At 62.3% G+C, this 20,407-nt stretch overlaps 1 protein-coding gene across 11 annotated transcripts in view; it reads right to left on the reverse strand.

Moving 5' to 3' along the window:
* Window positions 1-567: 567 nt before the first annotated feature.
* The window catches only part of ARVCF (ARVCF delta catenin family member), a 46,855-nt gene continuing 27,015 nt past the window's right edge, over window positions 568-20,407 (reverse strand). For 2 of the 11 annotated variants that reach the window (XM_034949238.3, XM_034949237.3), the window contains 16 exons: window positions 12,592-12,750; window positions 11,870-12,396; window positions 10,401-10,900; window positions 9,551-9,734; window positions 8,614-8,731; window positions 8,072-8,243; window positions 7,373-7,390; window positions 6,353-6,424; window positions 4,804-4,931; window positions 4,336-4,486; window positions 3,812-4,010; window positions 3,618-3,729; window positions 3,430-3,520; window positions 3,051-3,104; window positions 2,579-2,664; window positions 1,443-1,878 (listed from right to left, as the gene is read on the reverse strand). In XM_034949238.3, the coding sequence (XP_034805129.3) occupies window positions 1,675-1,878; window positions 2,579-2,664; window positions 3,051-3,104; window positions 3,430-3,520; window positions 3,618-3,729; window positions 3,812-4,010; window positions 4,336-4,486; window positions 4,804-4,931; window positions 6,353-6,424; window positions 7,373-7,390; window positions 8,072-8,243; window positions 8,614-8,731; window positions 9,551-9,734; window positions 10,401-10,900; window positions 11,870-12,396; window positions 12,592-12,750 (2,775 nt within the window). In that variant the 3' untranslated portion in view covers window positions 1,443-1,674. The other 9 variants (XM_034949240.3, XM_003814054.5, XM_055105738.2 and 6 more) reach the window with 9 other exon arrangements.

The raw sequence follows: 20,407 nt of genomic DNA on the forward strand, positions 1-20,407 counted from the left end.
AGGCGCTGGGGACAGGTGGACCCCGCAGCAGCACCAGCCCCTCTGGGCCCCATGTGGCACAGAGTGGAAGCATCTCCTTCCCTACTCCCCACTGGGCCTTGCTTACAGAAGAGGCAATGGCTCAGACCAGCTCCCACATCCCTGTAGTTGCCTCCCCGGCCCATGAGTGAGGATGCAGTGCTGGTTTGTGTCCACCTACACCCAGAGCTGCCCCCATCTCCTCCAAGCGGTCAGACTGCTAGCCACCTCAGAGGCTCCAAGGGCCCAGTTCCCAGGCCCAGGACAGAGATCAACCCTGTGCTAGCTGAGTTCACCTGCACCCAGACCAGCCCCTAGCCAAGATTCTACTCCTGGGCTCAAGGCCTGGCTAGCCCCCAGCCAGCCCACTCCTATGGATAGACAGACCAGTGAGCCCAAGTGGACAAGTTTGGGGCCACCCAGGGACCAGAAACAGAGCCTCTGCAGGACACAGCAGATGGACACCTGGGACCACCTCCACCCAGGGCCCTGCCCCAGACGCGCGGAGGCCCCTGACACAAGGGAGAAGCCAGCCACTTGTGCCAGACCTGAGTGGCAGAAAGCAAAAAGTTCCTTTGCTTCTTTAATTTTTAAATTTTCTTACAAAAATTTAGGTGTTTACCAATAGTCTTATTTTGGCTTATTTTTAATGCTTTTTCTCAGTGTTTTTCTTCTGTTTCTGAGTCACGAACAGCAGGCACTGAAAGCAGTCCCCAAGCCACTGCCGAAGGTCAGTCCCGGAGGTGCTGCCCAGGCTCCAGGCAGATGCGGCAGCCCTGGCCCCAGCCAGCATGGGCTGGAGAAAGGCTCTCTACTGCACAGGGGCCTCACGTGACTGCAGGGCTCTGGGGAGGTGGGGCACCTGTAGCCTGACCCCCACCTTGCTGCTTCCAAAGCTTCCTTGCCCAGGGCTGGGCCTTGTGGGGCACCCCCCACACTGTGGTCTGCCTGCCTGCAGGGTGCCCAGGGAGACCCTCCGCCTTTAGAAGTCCAAGTTCTTTCCCAGCCCCCTCCCTGCCTAGCTGCCTGCCCCTGGCGCCAGACCTGGCCCGCACCACTGGGGCACTGTGTTCCCAGGGGCACCCTCCTATCCCACCAGCCCCAAAGCCCAGTCAGGCACCCTTCCCTGCCACCTCCCTGGGCCCTGCCCCAGCAGCCCAGTCGGCCTCCTCGGGCCTTCTGTCACTCGCTCACACACAGCACCATGTCAGTAAACAGCTAACTCAGGCCTAGGGAGTTAGGTAGGATGGGGGGAGTGGGGTGGGGGGGCAGGAGGGTGTCCCCAAAGTCAGGCTTGGCTGGGGCGAGGCACTGCCAACCCCTGCCGCCAGGGGGCTCCAAGCTCCACGGCACGATCTGCTCAGGGTGGCCCTTCTTCCACGATCCAAGCCCTAAGAACAAGAGGCTGGGCCTGGGCCCTGCAGAGGGAGAGGGGATGGTGGACGCTGCAGCCACTGAGTGGCACAGGACCACGTGTAACCTCAGGGCAGGGCAGCCAACTCCACAAGCTACATGGATGGAGATGTGGATAGAAGCATCTGCCCTGGGTGGTGTGGGCTGACCCCAAGGGTCTTGGCACCAGGGCTGATCCTGACTTGCTGGTCCCCGAAGGGCGTTGGAGGGTATGGTGCCCATCCCTACTCTGGTCCCATTTCCTCAGGCCCCTGATCCCACAGTGCCTGGGACAGGGCTGTGGGCCCAGGGAGCACCCTCCCTCTCTGACCTCTGCCTGGTCTTTCCGGGAATGGGCCACTGGGCTGCTGGACTGGAGGCCAAAGTCCTGCGGGGAACGTGCGGGAAGAGCAGAGCGTGCAGGCAGCGGAGACTAACAAGAAGCCCTGGCCCAGAGGGCAGGAACAGCTGGACGAACAACCAGATGAGAGAACGTACCAGGCATGCAAGCTAGACCCAGGAATCAACGGGCTGAGGCTTAGCGTCCCCTACGGCGTCCACCAGCCTGACCGCGGGCCTGCTGGGCCCGGGGGGAGGGGCCTTCCTGCTGGGGTGGAGCTGCAGCGCACGGGTGGGCATTAGAGGCACAATAGAGCAGGTTAGTTAGAGCTCCTGGGGGGACAGGGCAGGGGCAGGGCCGAGGCTGGCGATGTAAGGGTTGGCCTGCCAGGACAGCACAGGTAGCACCAAGGGCGCAGGGAGCCAGAAACGTGTGGCTCACACGGGCCCAGGGCGGGCATGTGCACACACACAGGCCTGCACAGGAAGCCAGGGGATTGGCACACAGCAGGCAGCAGGTCCTGCCATCGCTGGTGGACCCTGGTGGGCTCTCGCACGCACATGCACAGAAGGGTGCACACACACTAGCTCACAGGCTCTGGCCCATGCAGGGTGTGGCCGGGCAGTGTTGTCCCCAGTGGGTGGGAGCTGCAAACTCGTCAGTACCCACAGACTGACTGGCGTGAAGGGGCTGCTTCCTGGGCTTGGCCCCACAACCCAGCCGTACCCCAGGGCCCAGACCAGACCCAGCATGGCCTAGGCTGCTCTCCAGCAACCCCTAGACACAGGGCCTCACCGGGGACCTGCCCACAGCCACATGACCACTTACTTTCAAGGGTTCCTTCTCAGAGGCCTCTCCTGCAGAGCTGGCGCCCCGTGGCCTCCGCTCCCTCCGGTCCACCGTGGAGTATCCGTCTGTAGATGGGGTAAGGTGGGGCATGAGGGGCGCTCTGAGGGAGGCCCTGTAGGAGCAGATCTCCCTCTCAGCCCAGACACAGGGGACTCGTGGGACAGGGGCTTTGGGAGACAGCCCCCACCCACCCTGTCCTGGAGATACAGGCTGGTGCCAGCTCTCACCAACACCCTGCCAACTCTCCAGACTCCCCTCCACTTGTGGGTCAGAGCCCCTGGCTGAGCACTAATCCCTCTCTAGCTGCCCTGTACCTCACCCTCTGAGTACCCCTAAACCAAATATCTCTCCTCCACCCAGCACCAACTACACCCCATAAAACCAGCAGGCCCACTTCAGGCCTTGGTCCCCTCCCGGCACAGAAAACCAACCACACTGCATCTGCACTCACCTGGGCCCAGCGCATCCATGGGGATCACATCCCGGCTGCCAGTTTTCTCGCCCTCTGCAAGGCAGGAGGAGGAGGCGGGCTGCATGTGGCAGCCAGGGGGGATCGGGGCAGAGAAGCCCACACAGGGCTGGCCCAGGTAGCCCTAGAGGCTCTCTGTCACTAAGGTGCCCAACCTCTGCCAGCTGACAGCCTCACCTCAGCTTGACAACAGCGCGGATGCTGTGGGAAGGGAGTAGCCAAGAGGCAGAGGGCAGGGAAAGTGGCCTATGGAAGCCGTCTCAGTGGGAGGCCTGACTCCTCCTTCACCCTCACCCAAGGGTCAGGCAACTGGGGCAGCTGGGGTCGCCACCCTCTAGGCTCCCTAAGCTCCACCACTCACCAAGGCTTTTGTCCACCAGTGGCAGCGTGCTGTCATCGAAGCCCCCAGGACTCAGTGCTCCCTTAGGCCCCTTGGCAGTAGCAGCAGCTGACTGAGACATAAAACACAGACACAGGGTGGGTGAAGCACATGGAGTGGGAATAAGGCAAAGTGAGCAGGGAATGGAAGGCAGGCCAGGGAAGCCGCACCTGGAAGCGCGCCTTGGTCCAACCATCTTTCTGCAAGGTACCACGCAGCTCCTTGTAGCTCCACACAGTCTGCAGCACGTGTGACGCCGCCTTCGCTTCGCGTACCGATTGGCTGTGGGGCAGGGGGCGGGGTCAGTGGTGGCCCCTCCCCCACCTCCCCGGCTCCCCAAGCCACCGACCCCGCCCCTCCACACCTGGAGGCGCCGAGAGCCACCAACGCTGGCACCCCGCGTGCCTGCAGGAGCGAGCGCGCGTTATCCAGGCTGTCGGACACGATTTCGTGGATGGTGTTGAGCACCGCCACCACGGTGTCTTCCTCCAGGCAGGCCCCCGGTCGCGGCGGAGCCTGTGCATTGCGCACATTCCGCACAAGCTCGGCCATGGCGTAGCTCCCTGAGGGGCAGGACTAGGTGTCAGAACACACCTCTGCCCCACCTCTCCAGGAAGGAGCAGGGATCCCGCGAGGGCGAGGGGCACTGCCAGGAGAGCCCCTGGAGACCGCCTGTGTGCAGGCGGTCACAGGAGCCCCTGTGAGCAGGGCGCTGAGCTTCAGAGACAGGGCCGGGGGGACTGGAGCTACCTCCAGTTGGGACAGCGCCCAAGCGAGAGGGCCGGGGCCTGGACTCCCAAACCACTCATCCTCCAAGCCCCTCCGATGGGACCCCAAAGCTGCAGGCACAGTTCGGTGCCCAGGCGTGGGCTTTGCAGGCGTCCTCACCGATGAGGTCTTTGTTGCGCCGGTCCAGCGAGAGGTTGCGCAGAGCGATGGCGACGGCGCGCACCACCTTGTCGGTCTCAGACTGCAGCAGTTCCACAAGCACCGGCAGCCCGCGCTCTTTGCGCACTGTGGCGCGGATGTACGTGGCCCACTGCGGAGGCGGGGAGAGGGTTGCTCAGACATACATGCCAGGCACTCTCCCACCTCCAGACGCTGACCGCTCTCTCCAGCTGGACCTTCCTGCTCCGTGCCCGACAAAGCCCTACCCCAAAAGCTCAACGGCACCTCCACCGAGGCTTTCCCACCGTCCAGGGTGCACGCATTGCCCGCAGCCCATACACCTCTTGGATCCTGGGGTGGTGGTATGGCCCCTCCTTTCCCCGCCAGCCGAGGCAGGAGCTGCACCAGTGAGGTGCCTGGGATTCCCTCTCTCAGGACTTGCCCACCCTGCCCGACCTGGTCCCTCACCATCCAGTTGCCGGCACTGAGGTTCTGCAGAGCGCCGGCGGCAGCCTCCAGGGTGTTGAAGTTCCGGCTCTCCGTGAGGAGGGAGAGGTAGAGACGTACCACCTCGGGCTGGTACAGCAGCTCAAAGCCTAGGTGCAGGGCAACCGCCACCCACGGTCACCCAGAATCTGCTCTCATCCATCATACCCCTCCCGCTTCCCGCTTCAGAGCTCCCAGGGCGTGGGTGAGCTGGGGCCAGGGATGGGTGTGGATGAGTCACGTAATATTTACTATCAACATATAGTCACCCAAGGGAAAAAGCGTTCCCATTTCACAGAGGAGCAAACTGAGGCTCAATCAGTTGGACCTGCCTGGCAGCAGGAGCATCCAGGAGGCCTGGAGTGGGGAGGGAGGTGTCAACCAGGAACGCTCTCCTAGCAACAAGACCCGCATTTCCAGGTAGGTCCCTGAAGCTATGCATCCTGGCCACGCCCCTGGTAATAGGGCCCACCCTCCCTGGCAACAAGACCAGCATTGGCCAGTAAATGAGAGTTGTGTAACCAAGGCCACACCCCTAGCAAGAGGACCTGCTTTCACCAGTAACTGAAGCTGTGCAGAGAGCTACGCCCCCTAGCAACAGGGCCCACCCTCCCCCACTGACAATAGAGCCCACCCTCTGTAAGTCAACTGATGCAGTGCAACCAGGGCAGCTGCCCTAGCAACAGGAGGCACTCTTCCTGGCAACCACTCCAAGTTCCCGGGCAATTGAGGCGCCGTCCTGCTGCTCTGCCCAGTGCTCCAGAAATGAGGGGTCAAAACAGCCTTCCAAGCTTGCCTGTCCCCAAACTGGGGCTTCAGCCTGGCTTGGGTACTACCTCGATCTCCCCTGTACCCACCCAGTGACATTTCATCACACCCTCGCCAGTCCTCATGCCCCATGCTCCCTCTACTCCTGCCCTGCTGGGCTTTCTGCTCCAACACACTCCAAGCACACTCCCCGCTGGGGTATCTGCATCAGCCCTGCTCTGCCTGTAATACTCCCCCACAGCCCTCCTGCGGCTGGAGCCCTCCACCCTGGTGACATGCAGGCTCTTCCAACTGGCTAGGCCCCACCAGGACAGACCTCTCTCTCAAGCCAGATCCCAGCATACAGCCCAATAGGCACTGCCCTGCCCCTGCAGGTGTTCGTCTGGCCCAGCCTCTGAACCTGGATGTGAGCATGTCCGCCTGGCTCCCAGCCCCCTCAGATAACTCAGCTTTGTGGCTAACACAGGAGGCCCTGCCTCCACTGAAGGCGTCCCTCCAAACCTTCCCACCTCTTATGCACCGTGAGGCCGAGCAAGCCCCCAACCTTGCCTGACATGACCCATGGCACTTCCTCCCATTCTAAACCCTCAGCAGGTGTCCTGGTGCTGAATCACCCTCCAGGAAATCCTGCACCTAGGGGCCTGTTTCCCCGTCAGTTCCCTGAGGCCCTCCAGGCCTGCTTGATGGCTCAAAGCTTCACTACCAGGGCAATCCTGAGCCCAGACATCCCCCAGTGGAGCTGGCTTCATCTCAGCCCACTCACCTTTGGCGGCCTCAGTTCGCTTGGGCAGGTCTAGCGTGTCAAAGTTCCGGTCCATCTCACCATCCTTCTTTCCTGGAAGGGAAAGGTGGTGGGAGGTGAGGCAGACCCCATATGGGGAATGGGTGTATCAGGAGAGTTGGGCACAGTTCTCTCCTACCCAGGCCCCAAAAGGCACCCCCATGTCCAGGCCTGGGCACCTGTGGGAGTGGAGCACCGTTGTCAGAGTTTGGGCAGACAGTTTAGCCTAGGGATAGGAGTTGGTGGCAGTGGGGCCTGGGGATGTCCCAGCCCTGCCCCTAGGACTCATCTCCCACCAGGTGCTGGGAGCTGTACCACAGACCCTCCCGGTGGCTCCCTTGCAACTGCCAGGTATGTAGACTGAGGGAAGCCAGGAGCCCTGGCTGGATGGTAGGTGGATACAAGCCAAGAAACTGAAGGCTGACCAGGACAAGACTCACTTGGGTCACACAGTAAGGCAGAACTAGGGGGAAACTCCCCCAGCTGGGGTCAGGACATTGTCCCAGGATCTACTAGGCAGGAGAAACCCCACAGCAGCCCACCTAACATTTGTGTAGCCCTGGCTTGCACACGTCTGTGACAGTGAGCCCACTGTCAACCACTCTCCCCATGTCAGATGATGCTTCTACCCCTTCAGAAGGCAGCAGAGTGGAGCCAGATGACCTGGGGTCCCTGCCCTGCTCACCCTCATGGGACCCTTGTATCCCTCCGAGCCACATGATGCCCCATTCTATCAGAGAAACAGACTGCTCCTTGGTGCCCCTAGAGACAAGTACCCCCGGGCCCTGCCCACTCTTGGCTCTGCCCAACTCTGCCCAGGTAGGCAAGTCTGAGGTTACAGAATGAGCCCCGTGGCCTTCCCACCTGCCACTGTCATAAAGATGGCAGCCTGAGTGATGAAGCCAGGGGTGGGGCAGGGCCCTGGGGCTGGAACGTGCTCGCCTCTTCCCAGGTACCCACTGCACACGCCAGGCCTGGAGAGCAGGATAAAAAGGGACTCACCTTGGTGGAACCACTCCTCTGGGAGGCCGGAGGAAGCAGAGGAGAGAGGAGAGGAGCCTGAACAGGCAGCACTCATCACCCCCCCATGCCCTCCCGGAAGCCTCAGGTTCCCACTGCACACCCTGGATCAAGCAGGCAGCATGTGGAACCTCATCCCATCACTTCTGGGCACTGAGCACCCACCAGGGGGACAAGAAGAGGGAGGCCTGGGGTCAGTGGGGCAGGGGCAGGTGGCGTACAGGTCCCCCACAGCTGCTGGGGAGGTCCTGGGAACCTACACCCTGCTAGTGCAGTAGAGAAGCTGTGCAGGGCATCTTGCCCAGGCAGATGGGGGGCTGCCCCACAGGTTGGTGGCAGTCTACAGCTATTCTGTGAACAGTGAGCAGGCAGCAGCCATGGCTCCTTCCCAACTCATGGGCAAGTGGAACTCTCCCCGGAGTAGAAAGACTGGGTCTGGGCATCGGTTGTTTCCCTTGTGTACTCCCTGGGGGTCCCACAGTGTAGATGGGGAAGGTTGGACCTGGGTCCCGTCAACCATGTGACCCAGGGCAGTCCAGCCTCCTTGACTCCTGGCTTCCCTGCCTGCCTGTTGGGGGCTGACCAGGTGTCCTCTAGCCTCCATGATGGGCTGCTGTGGGTGTACAGAGAGCCTTCCACTGGGGCAGGAGTTGAGATGGTACCCCAGTCCGCCCCACCCACCTTTGGCCTTCTTGCCACCAAAGCAGCTGGCATCATCCCGCCTCCGGCGCTGGGAGCCTACAGCACTGCCCAGGGGCCCGGGCTCGGCCTCCTGGTACCTGTCGGCCCCGGGCACCTCCTTGTGCACGTGGTAGGACAGGTTCCGCATGATGCACACGCAGTTCTCCACCGACTGCAGGGAGAGGTGAGTGGGTGGGGCAGGGCACCCTAGGCACAGGGCTGGCCCTCAGGAAAGACTGGCCACAGCTGGTGTGCATGAGGGCACCGGGAGCAAAGGAATAGGGAGGCCTCACTGGAGGGGAGCAAAAGGGCGGTAACTGCCAGGGAGGGTCCATGGGAGGAAGCCTCTGCCTCACGGCACACCTTCTGCCTGCAGGACGGTGCCCACTTCAGTGTGGTCACTGCGAGGCGGGCCACACCCAGAACGCCACCCCAGACCCACAAGCCCATTCCCCTGTGCTGCTCCCACAGTTCCAGCCTCCTGGGACCTGCATGATCGTCTCTCCAGCCCTTGGTATGAGGCTGTGACCGTCCCTGCCCACCTTGTTGTCAGTGTCCTTCCGGCCCACAGCCGACTGCAGGGCATGCAGGAGCGCGTCCACCAGCCCTTCACACTCCCGGAGTCGCCGCCGGGCCTCAGCACCATCGGAGCTCACATTCCTGTGTGGCCAAGAGCAGGCCAGGTGACCCCTGGCTACCAGAAACTCCCTGGCTCCACCCTGGCCTTGTGGGCTTGTCTTCATCTGCAAAATAGGCCCTGCTGCTGCCCTCCTAGCACTAATGGGAAAGGACCCCACAGTCTGGAGCTCAGTGAAGGGGGAGAAGCTAACTGCCCCCAGGCCTCAGAAGGGGAGCCCTGGCAGACAACTATCTTGGCTGGGGATAGCTGGGCAGGGAAAGACAGGGTTTCCCTGCCTCCCAGCTGACCTGGAAAGGGACAGGTGCACTCAGAGAGACCTGAACCTGTGCAAGGGCAATTCTGGGTCCCTCGCCACCCCAATGGCAGCTCTGGGCCCCACCTTACCCCAAGGTCAAGAGCCTGCAGGGCTGCGGGGGAACACCCTGATGGACAAGCAGGACTGTGGGGACCCAGGACTCTGTGGGGTCGGCAGGGCCTCCCAGGGGTAGGAGGGGAAGGGCAGAGGTCACAGGTGGCTGGGATGAGCCTCCCAGGCAGATGAACAGGAAGGTCCCAGCTCCCCCTCTGGCTGCCAAGTGATGGGAAGGTAGGTGAGAGCTGGGCAGGGCTACGGTACCACAGAGACCCCTCCAGAGGGTGCCCCTGGGAAGACTGGGGCACCACTTGGGGGTGAGGACAGCTCCATCAGGCCCCACTTCTCATCCACAGGACTTGTGCCACAGCTCTGAAGCTCCTAAGCTCTGGTGCTCCTAAGCTCGCCGCCATCTTCCACACTATCTGGGACCACGAGGACGGGGCCTGGTGTGCATGTGGGCTTTAGCACCAGGCCTGGTCCACACCTCAGGCAGCCCGACGTGTTCTTGAAGACAGTTGTCCACTCAGCGTCCCGTGGCTTGGAGTCCTCGTTGGGCTCACGCTCCCATCCTGAGTGGGGCACGATCACCTCGTGGGTCAGCGTCTGCAGGCCATGGTCAATGATGACCATCTTCAGGGGCTCATAGGATGACAGGTTCCACAGGGTGCCTGTGGGGTGCGATTGGCCAATCTGTGCTGACCATATGCACCGCCTGCCTACCTCCCCAGGTGGCCACGCTCAGGACCTGTCCCACTCTCCTCATGTCCCAGCTCACGCAGAACAGTAGGAAGTAACAAAAGCCGTGAGTGGTTCTGGGGGACACCCAGTACTGGTTTCCAGCTAGGAAGGAGCCCCAAAGGGGAGGAGGTGCAGAGGAGGGTGTGGCAGTGCTGTCCCGTCCCACCCATGTGGCAGGTGCCATGTGGCAGGTGGCACTAACACTCCTGAGGCCACAGGGCCTCGCAGAGACACGGTGACCCTACCTGTCCCTCAGCTCTCACAAGGCACAAGCCCCACCACTGCACTGTTGGGGTGGGAACCAAGGAGGTGGGTCCCAGGAGAGTTTCTGTGGGGGCAGGAGGTGTGAAGGCAGGAGGTGAGGGGACATGCCTGAGGGGCGCAGCGTCAGCCTCCCTGCTATGGTAGAGACTGGGGAACCTGTCACAGTGTCTGGGCCTGATGCCTGGCTCCTGGGGCAAGCGTCTCAGCAGCTGCACTCCTGCCTACCGGGTGCTTTCCCAGGCGGTCGCAGGCCGAGTGGCCTCGTTCCTCCCGGGTTGAGCCTCACACTCTTCTCTTCCCAGGGGATGTGGGCATGGCCAGGTCCCACTCACCAGTGACAAGCTCACGGACCTCGTTGTCCCGGGCAGCCCTCAGCAGGCGCACCAGGGCAGGCACACCACCGCAGTCCCGGATGGCGGCCTTGTTGTCAGTGTCGCGGCCATAGGAGAGGTTGCGCAGTGCCCCACAGGCCCGGCGCCGCACCTCAGCCCGTGGGTGGTCCAGCAGTGCCACAAGCAGCGGCAGCCCCCGCAACTGCCGTACACGCCGCTTGACACCCTCGTTCTCAAAGCACAGATGCTGCAGGTAGGCGGCCGCATTGGCCTTCACGGGGTCCACGGGGTGCCGCAGCATGGCCAGCACCTCAGGCAGCTCAGGGTCCCGCCAGCGCGGCTCCTTGCGGGCGCTATCCACTGAGGGCGAGCGCCGCACCAGCCGGTCCAGGCTGCCCATGCTGCCCCGTTCGGGCTGGGCCAGGGGCGCCGTCACCGTTGGGAACGCAGGCCGCTCGTCCGTCAGCTCGCCGCCATCATCTGCTCTGTCCTCGTAGGCCCTGCACAGGCAAGTGGGGCGCGTGGACATCGTCACAGCAGCCGCCAGCCCTGCCTCTGAGCTGCCCCATCACACCTTCTTCAGGACTGCAAACTCACCCAGCAGGGCTGGGCTGAGAGCACCTGTATCTTGGCCCGGAGCATGGTGGGGACACAGAGAGTCATGCACCAGCCCAGTGAGAACCAATTCAGAGCCAAATGCCAAACCCCAGCCAGCGGCTATCAGGACCCAGGCAACCCTCCCAGGACAGCAAGCTCACTCACTGCTGTCACCGGGCAGTTTCCCAATCCCGAGCAAAACAAGTTTCTGTGAGACATCTGCTACGGCTGCTGGAGAGACCGTCTCACCTCCCTTCCACAAAACCACCCCATCTTCCATGAGGCCCATCTCTGGCTGTGCCAGGACGTAGGGGGAGTAAATGGCCCTCTCCGCATGAAGCCATCCCAGTAGGACCACCTGAGGAGTATTCAGGCCACCAGCCCCTTGGGGCACAAGATCTCCTTAGCTCTCATTAGCCCTGTGGGTTGCTGTCATCAAACCGCCTGCCCTGAGGCTAGGAGTGACGGTCAGGTGACTTGGCCAGGGTCACACAACAAAATCCTGACCCGGGCTGTGGTCACATCCCCACTCCAGAGATGCAGAAACTGAGGGCAATGGGGACAGAACCAGGGGCTGTGACAAGGGCCAGGGCTCTGGGTTCTGGTTACCCAGAATGTGGCTGGAGCAAGGCCAGTGGCCGGCACTCTTCCCAGCTTTCCTGGGCCCTGGGCCTGCAGGACAGTGCCCAGCCGAACTCCTACCACCCCAGGGTCCACCTTTCTTCTGTCCCTGATGAGAGCCAAGGCCAATTCAAACTAACATGCATGACTAACTCAACTGCAGCCACTTGACAAGTGGGGCACTCTGCAGTTGGGGGGTGGAGGGCAGACTTCCCAGAGGAGGTAGCCACAGGGGACGGGGTGCAGCTCACCTGGTATGAAGGCCCCGCCCACACTCAGGCCTCCTCCTTGTGGCCGTGCCATAGTCAGGCTCCAGCTCAGGGCCACCCTCGTCATCAGCGGCCAGGCTACGCGTGTCATCCTCCAAGCCATACGGCTCTGCCTGGAAGCGCTCGGGCAGGGAGCAGCCACCTGGTGGCCCAGGCTCAGGACCCACCGGGAAGGCTTCCCGGTGGCCAGGCAGTGTGAAGCAGCCATCACCAGGGCCTGGGCCAAGGGGGCCAGCACGTGGGGGCCGCATGCCCAGCCCTCGGGACAGGCTGCCATAGCTGGGGCTGTCCCGGGGCTCGGGGCCTTCGGGAAAGCCACCCCCGCTGCTGAGGTAGGCTCGAGAGAGTGTGGCCGCTGGGCCACCACCACGCAGCAGGAAATGCCGGTCCAGGGCACCATCTGCAAAAGGGCCTAGTGGGGGGCCGCCATCCAGCAGGGGGAGTCCATCTGGGCCCACGGGCACCTGGCGTACTGTCCGAGTGGTCACCGTCTTAACAGTCTTGGTGACCTGGTGGATGGATAGGCAGGTAGGTGGGGTAGCACGAGAGGCCTAGAAACTGCTTTGCTGGGGTCTGGCTGGCCTTAATTTCCCACTCGAGCAATGAGAGGCCCCACGTGGCAAGCTTCCATGTCCACTCTGCAGGTGGGACAGCTGCAGCAGCCTGGCCCTGCTCACCCACCCACTGCCTGGGCCTGGCCATACCTTGGTCTCGGTGCGCCGGGTTGTGCCATCTTCGGATGTGACAATAGACACATGGGAAGTGGGTGTGCCGGGGTCCTCCTCCACCGTCACGGTCTCCTCCAGCACATCAGGTGCCTCCGGCATCGTGGCCAGTGAGGCCTGGCTGCCTGGGCTCTGCTCCTGGGGCAAGGAGGGACATTGGTGGGCAGGCCTGCTGCTCAGTCACCCCTGGAGTGCAGGTCCCCACACACAGCAGCTCTGCCTCAGCTCATGCTGGCCAGCACACCAGGGTGCCTTCCTCCTGGTCCTGAACCCACCCACCCCAAGGCCTGTTTCGGCCCAAGCTGACAAGGACAGCAATAAGTTCTTGCCCTCTGAACATCGAGGTGCTAACCCTGCCCTGGCACCCCATCCTGGGGGGACCCTGGGGCTGGACCCCCATCTCAGGTCTCCTCAGGCTGAGTTGGCAGATAAGGACATAGAACCGGGGGGGTGAAGTCTTCAGGGCCCTCCCCAAGCTGCACGGCCTGGCTGCCACAGGCTCCTCCAGGCCCCAGGAGGTGCCAGTGAGACCTGCAGGATGCCTTCCTGATGTCAACCACCACCCCTAGCTGGGACATCATGGTGTCCTGGGGCCTCCTCCCTCACCTGCCCCAGACACCTTGAGTATAGAAGCCTTCTGGGGGCTGTTTCAGCACTGCCTACTGACTCCTGTGGCCACACTAAGGTTCCCGCCACCAACGCCAGCCAGACGCCCTTCAAGGGACAGAAATACGCAGTTCCCAGAACACCCCATGCACCTGCAGCACCAGTATGTCCTTATTCCTTCCAGCCCAGACATTCTTGAGTGTTGTGTAAGCACAGGTTTGCCCTACCTCAGGCCAGTGGCTGGCGCCCCCAGTGACTGAGACTCTGGGCATCATATCAGAGACCAGACACAGTAGATTTGAGCCTATGGGTGCCCTTGCCACCATTCTGCATGGGGTGACGACACTGGAATTCTAGGCAAGACAACTCTGGACTGATACTTTTCTATCCACATGCCTACTGACTGGACTTGCCAGTGGGGAAACTGAGGCTCAAAGAGGATAGGCTGGCCCACATCAGAGCCAGGCCCAACCCCTGCCACGCTGAGTGGCTTGAGGACCTGAGACTCACAGCCTGCCCCGGGCCTCTGACTGCACAGGCGCCTGGCCCCAGGGCCACATGGCACCAACATCCGGGGATCGGCATCTAGCCAGGATGGGCAGGAGCTGAAACCCAAGCCCTGGTGGGTGGGTCAGGCGGAGCACATTCCCAGGCAGCCAGGGCAGGGTCAGCAGGAGGACAGGTCCCGCTTTGTGGCCCAGGCCCCTGGTCCTTGCACAGTGGGTCCCTTGCCTGGGCCCCCTGGGGCCTGCACAGACACTAAGCTCTGCCAGGCTCCAGAGGCAGACTCTGCCCATTCTTGGGCCTGGGAGGTGAGCCAGGTTAGATGCTCAGCGCTGCCCTCAGGACCTCCTGCCAAGGCTCGTGGGCTGGGAAGCCTCCCCAGGTCAGGGTCCTATGCTGGGGGAATACTTGACCCCCAAATGCATGCAGTGCAGGTGTCCAGGAAGGGGCCTGCACCAACATGTTAGGACAGGTGTATCCCTCAGGCTGACAGAGGAAAGAAGTGGCCACAGAAGGCACCTCCCCCTCTCCCACAGGCAGGGTCTTGGAGGATGACAGATAACTTTATAGATGGGGAAACTGAGGCCTGGCAGGGGGAAGAGGATTTACCTAGAACTTCACAGTCCAAGTGGGATTTCAAGCACCCCCAGAGAAGGCAATCTGGCAAGGAAGGCTTTGGGCCTCATCTCGCCCTCAGTCTTGAGATGTAGGTGGAATGCCTGCTGCGGACCTGGCTAGGAAAAGGGAACCTGTTCCCTGGGAAAAAGAAATAGACTGAGGCCTAGAGTGGGGACAACTGGCACGCTGCCAGGCAGGGCAGGCTGGACTCTTCTCCAAAGGCACTGGGGAGCTGGGACTGCTCTGAAGCAGGAGAAGGCTTGTGTGGCCCATCACTGCTGGGGCTGGGCTGCCCCATCTGTATCTGGCAAATATGTCAGGCCCTGAGCTCTCTCTGCTGGGCCCTGGGTGGGGCTCATCTGAGTTCAAGCAGGGGCCCAGGCACTGAGGGGCTGCAGTTCTGGCGACAGAGTGAGGAGGGTATAAAGCAAGACTGAGGAAACGTTACCCAGGACTCTGCCAGTGGGATGTAGCCCCTCATATATGTATATATTTACATGTATTAAAAACTCAGAGAAAAACCCCCTCTTCCCTAGCTAGGCAGTGGGGGTAAGGGGGAGAGGAAAAGGGGAGGACATCTCAGGACCCCGATGCCACTCTGGCCCAGCTTATCCCTCCCACCAAGGCTGTGGTGAGGGTCTGACAGGCAGAGCTGGGGTGGTCCAGGAGAGCCACACCCCCGCAGCAAGACCTGGCAACCCTGCGGCACCACCCATCAGCCCCGGCCTAGCAGCCCCGCAGTAGGATCCAGAGGCCCCAAGAGTCCCTGCTGGCAAATGACCTCAGGGAGCTAAAAACGAGAGATGACTTCACCCGGGTGGCAGGAGCATGAGTCAGCCAGTGATCACAGGAAAGCCCGGCCCCTGCTACACATGCCCAGGCACACACACATGCATATACATGACCCCTCAGACAGGGACACATGCATGTACATGCACGTGTGCAAGTACCCAGCCCGGCACAGGCCAAGCACATCAACCTGTGTGCTCTAACAGCACCCCAAGGGCACGGTGCCCACTGTTCCCAGAGGCACACTCGTGAGCACACATCCTCCCGTCCTCCACCGTGTATCGGAGACCCTTATCCATGCAGGGCCTCACAGAGTCTCAACACACAGGGACAGGGGCCACCAACTCTGCCAATCATCTGCCCAACATCCACTCTGGGAGTCTCAGAGCTGGCTGGCAGACGGAGAAACTGAGATGTAGAGTAGTGAGAGGCCCATAGCCATCTGGTGGCTCAGGTCTCTGCAACATCTTTAGGGTGGGGCTGTGGAATGGTGGGCTGACTCTCAACAGGAGTTGGCTGCAGTCCCTGGATCCCTGTCTGGCCCCAGTGTCCATGTCTGACGTGCACCTGCCCAGGCTGGCCCACTCTCAGGGACCCTGGCCCTGCAGCCCCACACAGCCTCTGCCTCAGACCCAACTCTGGGCTGTTCCCCTCTGTACCCTAGACATGGGCTCTACCCTGAACACCCCACCTCCAGCCCAACCCCACATGCTGCATCCTGTCAGTCATCTCTCATCACCCCCTCCCCAGCTGGGGCCCCATCCTTGCTCCTCTTGCACCCCGCCCGGCCTCCCAGCACTCATCCCTCCCTTGGCTCTTCAATCTCTGGTGCACCAGGTCTGGGGCCCCCAGGACTGGCCCAGAAACAGGCTGCTGCCCAGGCCTGGGGTTTCCCATGAGCTCCCTTGGGCTTGTGGGAGGGGCCAGAGTGGCCAGGGAGGTAGACCACCTACCCCTGCTCACAAGAGGGTCCCGGGAACACAGGGCTGAGCCCAGCATAGGGGCTCTGGGCCCCATCACGCACCTTCGGCTCAGCTTCTTCACAAGGAGGTGAGAAGGACAGAGGGGGCTGGGGTCGTGGGACGTGCTGGGTAGCACCAGTCTCACTTTTGTGGCAAAATGCAAGGAACACAGGGAGCAGAAAAGCAAGATTGGACCAACACACAGAGGGATGCTGGGGCACAGGTGGCTGGGCCCTGGTCCCATAGTACTTATCTACCCAAACCACCGGACTTCACAGATGCACAACCACGGTCTGTGTCCTGAAGAACAGACTGCAGGGGCAGGCCCCTCCCCTGTCCAAGGCCTGGCTAGCACACACAGAGAATGAGTTAAGGTGAGATTGCACACCTGGATCCCACACCTGCAGGCCAGGCTCCCAGAGGGCAGGAGGTGGCTGCTGTCCGATGGATGAATGAATGAATCTTCTCCATCCCCATTATGGCCCTCCCAGGTAGAGTCCAGGACAAGCCAGGCTGGCATCTCTCACCAGGCAGCAAGCCCTTGGCCACCACAAAATGCCCTTTCCCTTGGTGCCACAGCCTCTGACCAGTCTCCAGGACCTGGAGCTTACTCCTGCACACAGCAGTGCACCTGCCAGGGCGTGGCCCCAGGCAGAGATGCCAAAAAGCCAAGCTGGGGGAGCAAACTTGGGGTGGGAGAGCAGGGCTGACTGTCATCCACCTCAGCTTCCCCAAGCTCAGCTCGGGGTCATCAGACACACTGTGACCATGGATTTCCCAAAAACTGGTCCCTCCACCTCTGAGGGCCAGACCCTGGGGGCCACACCAGGGCCGTACGACAGGCAGGGGCCTGGGTGCCCAGGTAGCAGGTGTGTGGGAGACCTGCCTCCCACCACAGAGGGTCTTGGCTGGTCTCTCCTCTGCTCAGTTTCCCTGCCTGTTACTGAACCCAGCACTGCTCTGAGCAGAGGACAAACTGCCTATGCCTCCCCCCACCTCAATGCTGAGAGGGGGAGGACCCCGTTTTCCTTAGAGATCTCCTCCAGCATCCATTAGTGGGCAGGGCCTGTCTCTACCCCTCCCATCACGTGCGCCTCGGAGGCAGAGAAGACTTCCATTAAAGCTCCGGAAGCTCCTTTGCAGGTCCCGGGAGTCAGAGCCGGCGCAGGGGGTGTGGAGGGGAGAGGAGGAACCCTCTCAGGGAGCAGAAGGCCTACCCGGGCTTCCCTCTTCAGACTTCAGCCTCCTTCCTGCACAGACAGAAGCCGCTCAGGAAGGCCCTGGCTCTCCACCCGGGTCCCCAGGCACCTGTCCTGGGCGCTGGCCAAGAAGCGTCCATCCGGTCCGGGCCGGTGCCAAGAGGAGGGTCAAACTGCCAGGGGTCCCGGCCCCCCCAGGCCCCGGGGATGGGCTCTAGAGACCCTGCGGCCCGTCCTGCATACCCGGGGGCACCGCGCTCACACCGCCACCCGCCGGGCCCTGGCCCCAGCCTGACGCAGCCCAGCCAGGGGCGCAAGACAATAGCCGCCTCGGGCCAGCGGCTCCGCGGAACAAAAGCGGGTCCTCCCGGGCAGGCCGACGCCCCGCCCTCTGCCTCCGACCCCGGGCCAGGGTCCCCCCAAGCCAACTTCCCTCCAACCTGTCTGAGTTCGGCCGGCATCGGGCCGGGACTCGGGGGGCGCTGGCCAGCAGCAGGGGAGGCGGTGGCTGGACCAGGCTCGGCTCCGGCGCCTCGGCCGCTCGGGCTCAGGCTCGGCGGACTCGCTCCCCGCGGGGGCGGATCTGGCGGCGGTCACGGCGAGCAGCCAATCGGGCGGGGCCGCGCCCAGGTGGGGCGTGGCGGGGGCCGGGGTGGGCGTGGCGGGCGGGGGGCGGGCAAGGTGAGGTCCCGCCCCCCAGAGATAGGGGGCGGGGCCCTGCAGCCCCGGGTCGCCCCCTGTCCCCCCACCTCCCACCACCTCCCCCCACCCACTGCCGGCCTGGACTTCGGCTCCCTCCCCCTCCCTGCGGCAGGGGTGTCACTTTCCCGCCGAAACACTTCGGCCAAGTCCTTCCCAGGCCTCGGTTTGGCCTCGGTTTATGACCACACTTCAGTCCGCCTGCAAAGGGGGAAACAGTTCCGGCAGGGCAGGTGCCCGTGCTGCGATGCACAGAGCACAAGGCCTCCCTCACTGGCACAAACCTGGCTGCGACTCAGTTTCACCTGCCATGAAATGGGGGCCGATGAGACAGTAGTCACGGCTCTGTGAGATCTCTCCAGTCTCCCAGATCCCCCCTCACCCTCCTGCCCAGCCGCCACTCTGAATGGGCCTGCGAGGAACTGTCCCCACAGAGTTCGATGGGGACCTGGAAAAGGGCCCTGCAGGGGACCCCCACTTTGTATCTTGGGTTCTCCCCATCGAGGCACAGAAGCCCCGAATGCACCCCCACTGCTCCCCCAGGCCAGCCTCAATGTGGGCCACACCCTAGGGAATCTGGTTCTGCTGCAGTGAAAAATGGGAGGGGAAGGGCCAGGCTGGAGCCACCTTCTTATGTCAAACCCCACAAAGGCCAAGCCAATGGCTCCAGCATCACGAACAGGGAAACAGGTTCTGAGATCAAATGAGCTGAGACCAACCCAGGGAGACTCAGTGGGTCTGACAAGAGAAAGGGCTCGGGCCCAGGCCTCCCACTGGCTTCTCCGCAGACCCCTCAGAAAACAGCCTCCGCAGGGACCACTTCCTGCTGCCCCGAGTGCCATATACAGAGGCCACTCGGCTAGCATGCTCAAGATTCTAGGTACCCACCATGTGCCCCTCTGAGCCTCAGTTCCCCCACCTGCAGAGGGGTGAGCTACCCTACCACTGGCTGGACCCCTGTATCTTGCATCTAGGGCCAACCTGCCTGGAACCCCTGGAGCAGAGCGCAGAAGACCAGACACTGCGCCAAAAACGCGCCCGCATCTTATCTTTAAGCTGGCTCCATCTTCTCAACTGCACCAGCAGCTAGTGCCCCAGCCACCTATCCACCTAAGACGAGCCCAAGGCAAGTTCCCTGATGGCACCCCTCCCCACTGGGTGGGCGTCAGCCCTGTTTCAGCTGGCTGTCTAGAGGAGGGGCCCCTTCCTGCTGGAAGATGAAGGGCAGGTAGCCAGGACCCTGGAGCAGCCCAGTGAGTGCAGCAGCACTCCCCCTGGCCTGGTTCCCCAGCCTCAGCCCCCAGCTACCTGCCTTGCCATTGCCCTGGCTTCCCAAAGCCCGGGCTCTGACCCTGTGGCTCAGCAGGTAGATCGCTAGGCACTTCCTACTGAAACCAATCTGGGAAACCTGGCCAGCCCAAGGAGGCCCTGCCTCCCCTAGTATCCTCATCAGCCCAGCCAGTTGAGCTGCAGCCCTGGCAACACATGCTCTCTTCAATCCCAGCCTGAGAAAATCAAGGGCAGGGGGTCGGGGGGAGAGTTCAGGGGTGGTAGGTGGAGGGGCAGTAGCCTGAGGTCTTGAAGTCTTTTGCCTGAGGAGGTCAGGGTAGCTCCAGGCTGTGAGAACATCTTCCCACCAGGGCATCAACCCTCCGGGGTGCCTTGGGTCCTCCCACACTGCCTGCCCGAGGACAGTTCCGGTCTGGGAGGGTTGGACTGAGCACACTGGCGCCTGAGAGGCGGCCTCGGGGTCACTGGCTTCCACTGTCCCTATATGGCCCAGCTGGGCCCAGCGTTCTGCTTCCCCGCCTCAAGTTTGAGGGTACAGGCCTCACATTTTGGAGTATCTCAAGTCTGAGGGCTGTGAGAGTGGCCCCAGCACTGAGACCCACCAGAGGCCTCTGAGCACCAGGAGCCATGAAAAAGGGCCCCCTAGTGAGTCTCGGACCCTCTGGGGACATTAATTTGACTCTGAGCATGCACTGGTGCTGGGCTGGGCCTTCTATGTGGGTCTCATGAGCAGACGTAGGAAGCATGACGCCTGCTGGCCGACACCAAGTCTGGACACCAAGACTCAAGGAGTAGTCACCAACCCCAGGTCCCTTGGCCTGACACAGGCTGCTGGTTCTGAGCCCCACATGCCCCAGCCAGGTGAGGAGAGCCCATGGGGCTGCCTCAACAGAGACCAGCGTTTGCTCCCTTTCTCTCTAGATGAGAAGGGCCAGGCTGCCCCAAGCCCCTGGCATGTGTGTGCCAGGCGCAGGTCCCCAGAGTCAGAGCCCAGCAGGACCAAAGAAGGCGGGTGGAGGTGCAGGTGCTGGGAGTATGCTGGGGGGAGGTCTGGCTGCTGGGTTTAGCGGGGCAGGGAGCTGAGCCAGGGAGACAGGACTCTGCAGGGAGAGCCCTCTAGGGTCACTC

Source organism: Pan paniscus, chromosome 23 (genome assembly GCF_029289425.2).
Source record: "Pan paniscus chromosome 23, NHGRI_mPanPan1-v2.0_pri, whole genome shotgun sequence".
NCBI classification, from domain to species: Eukaryota; Metazoa; Chordata; class Mammalia; order Primates; family Hominidae; genus Pan; species Pan paniscus.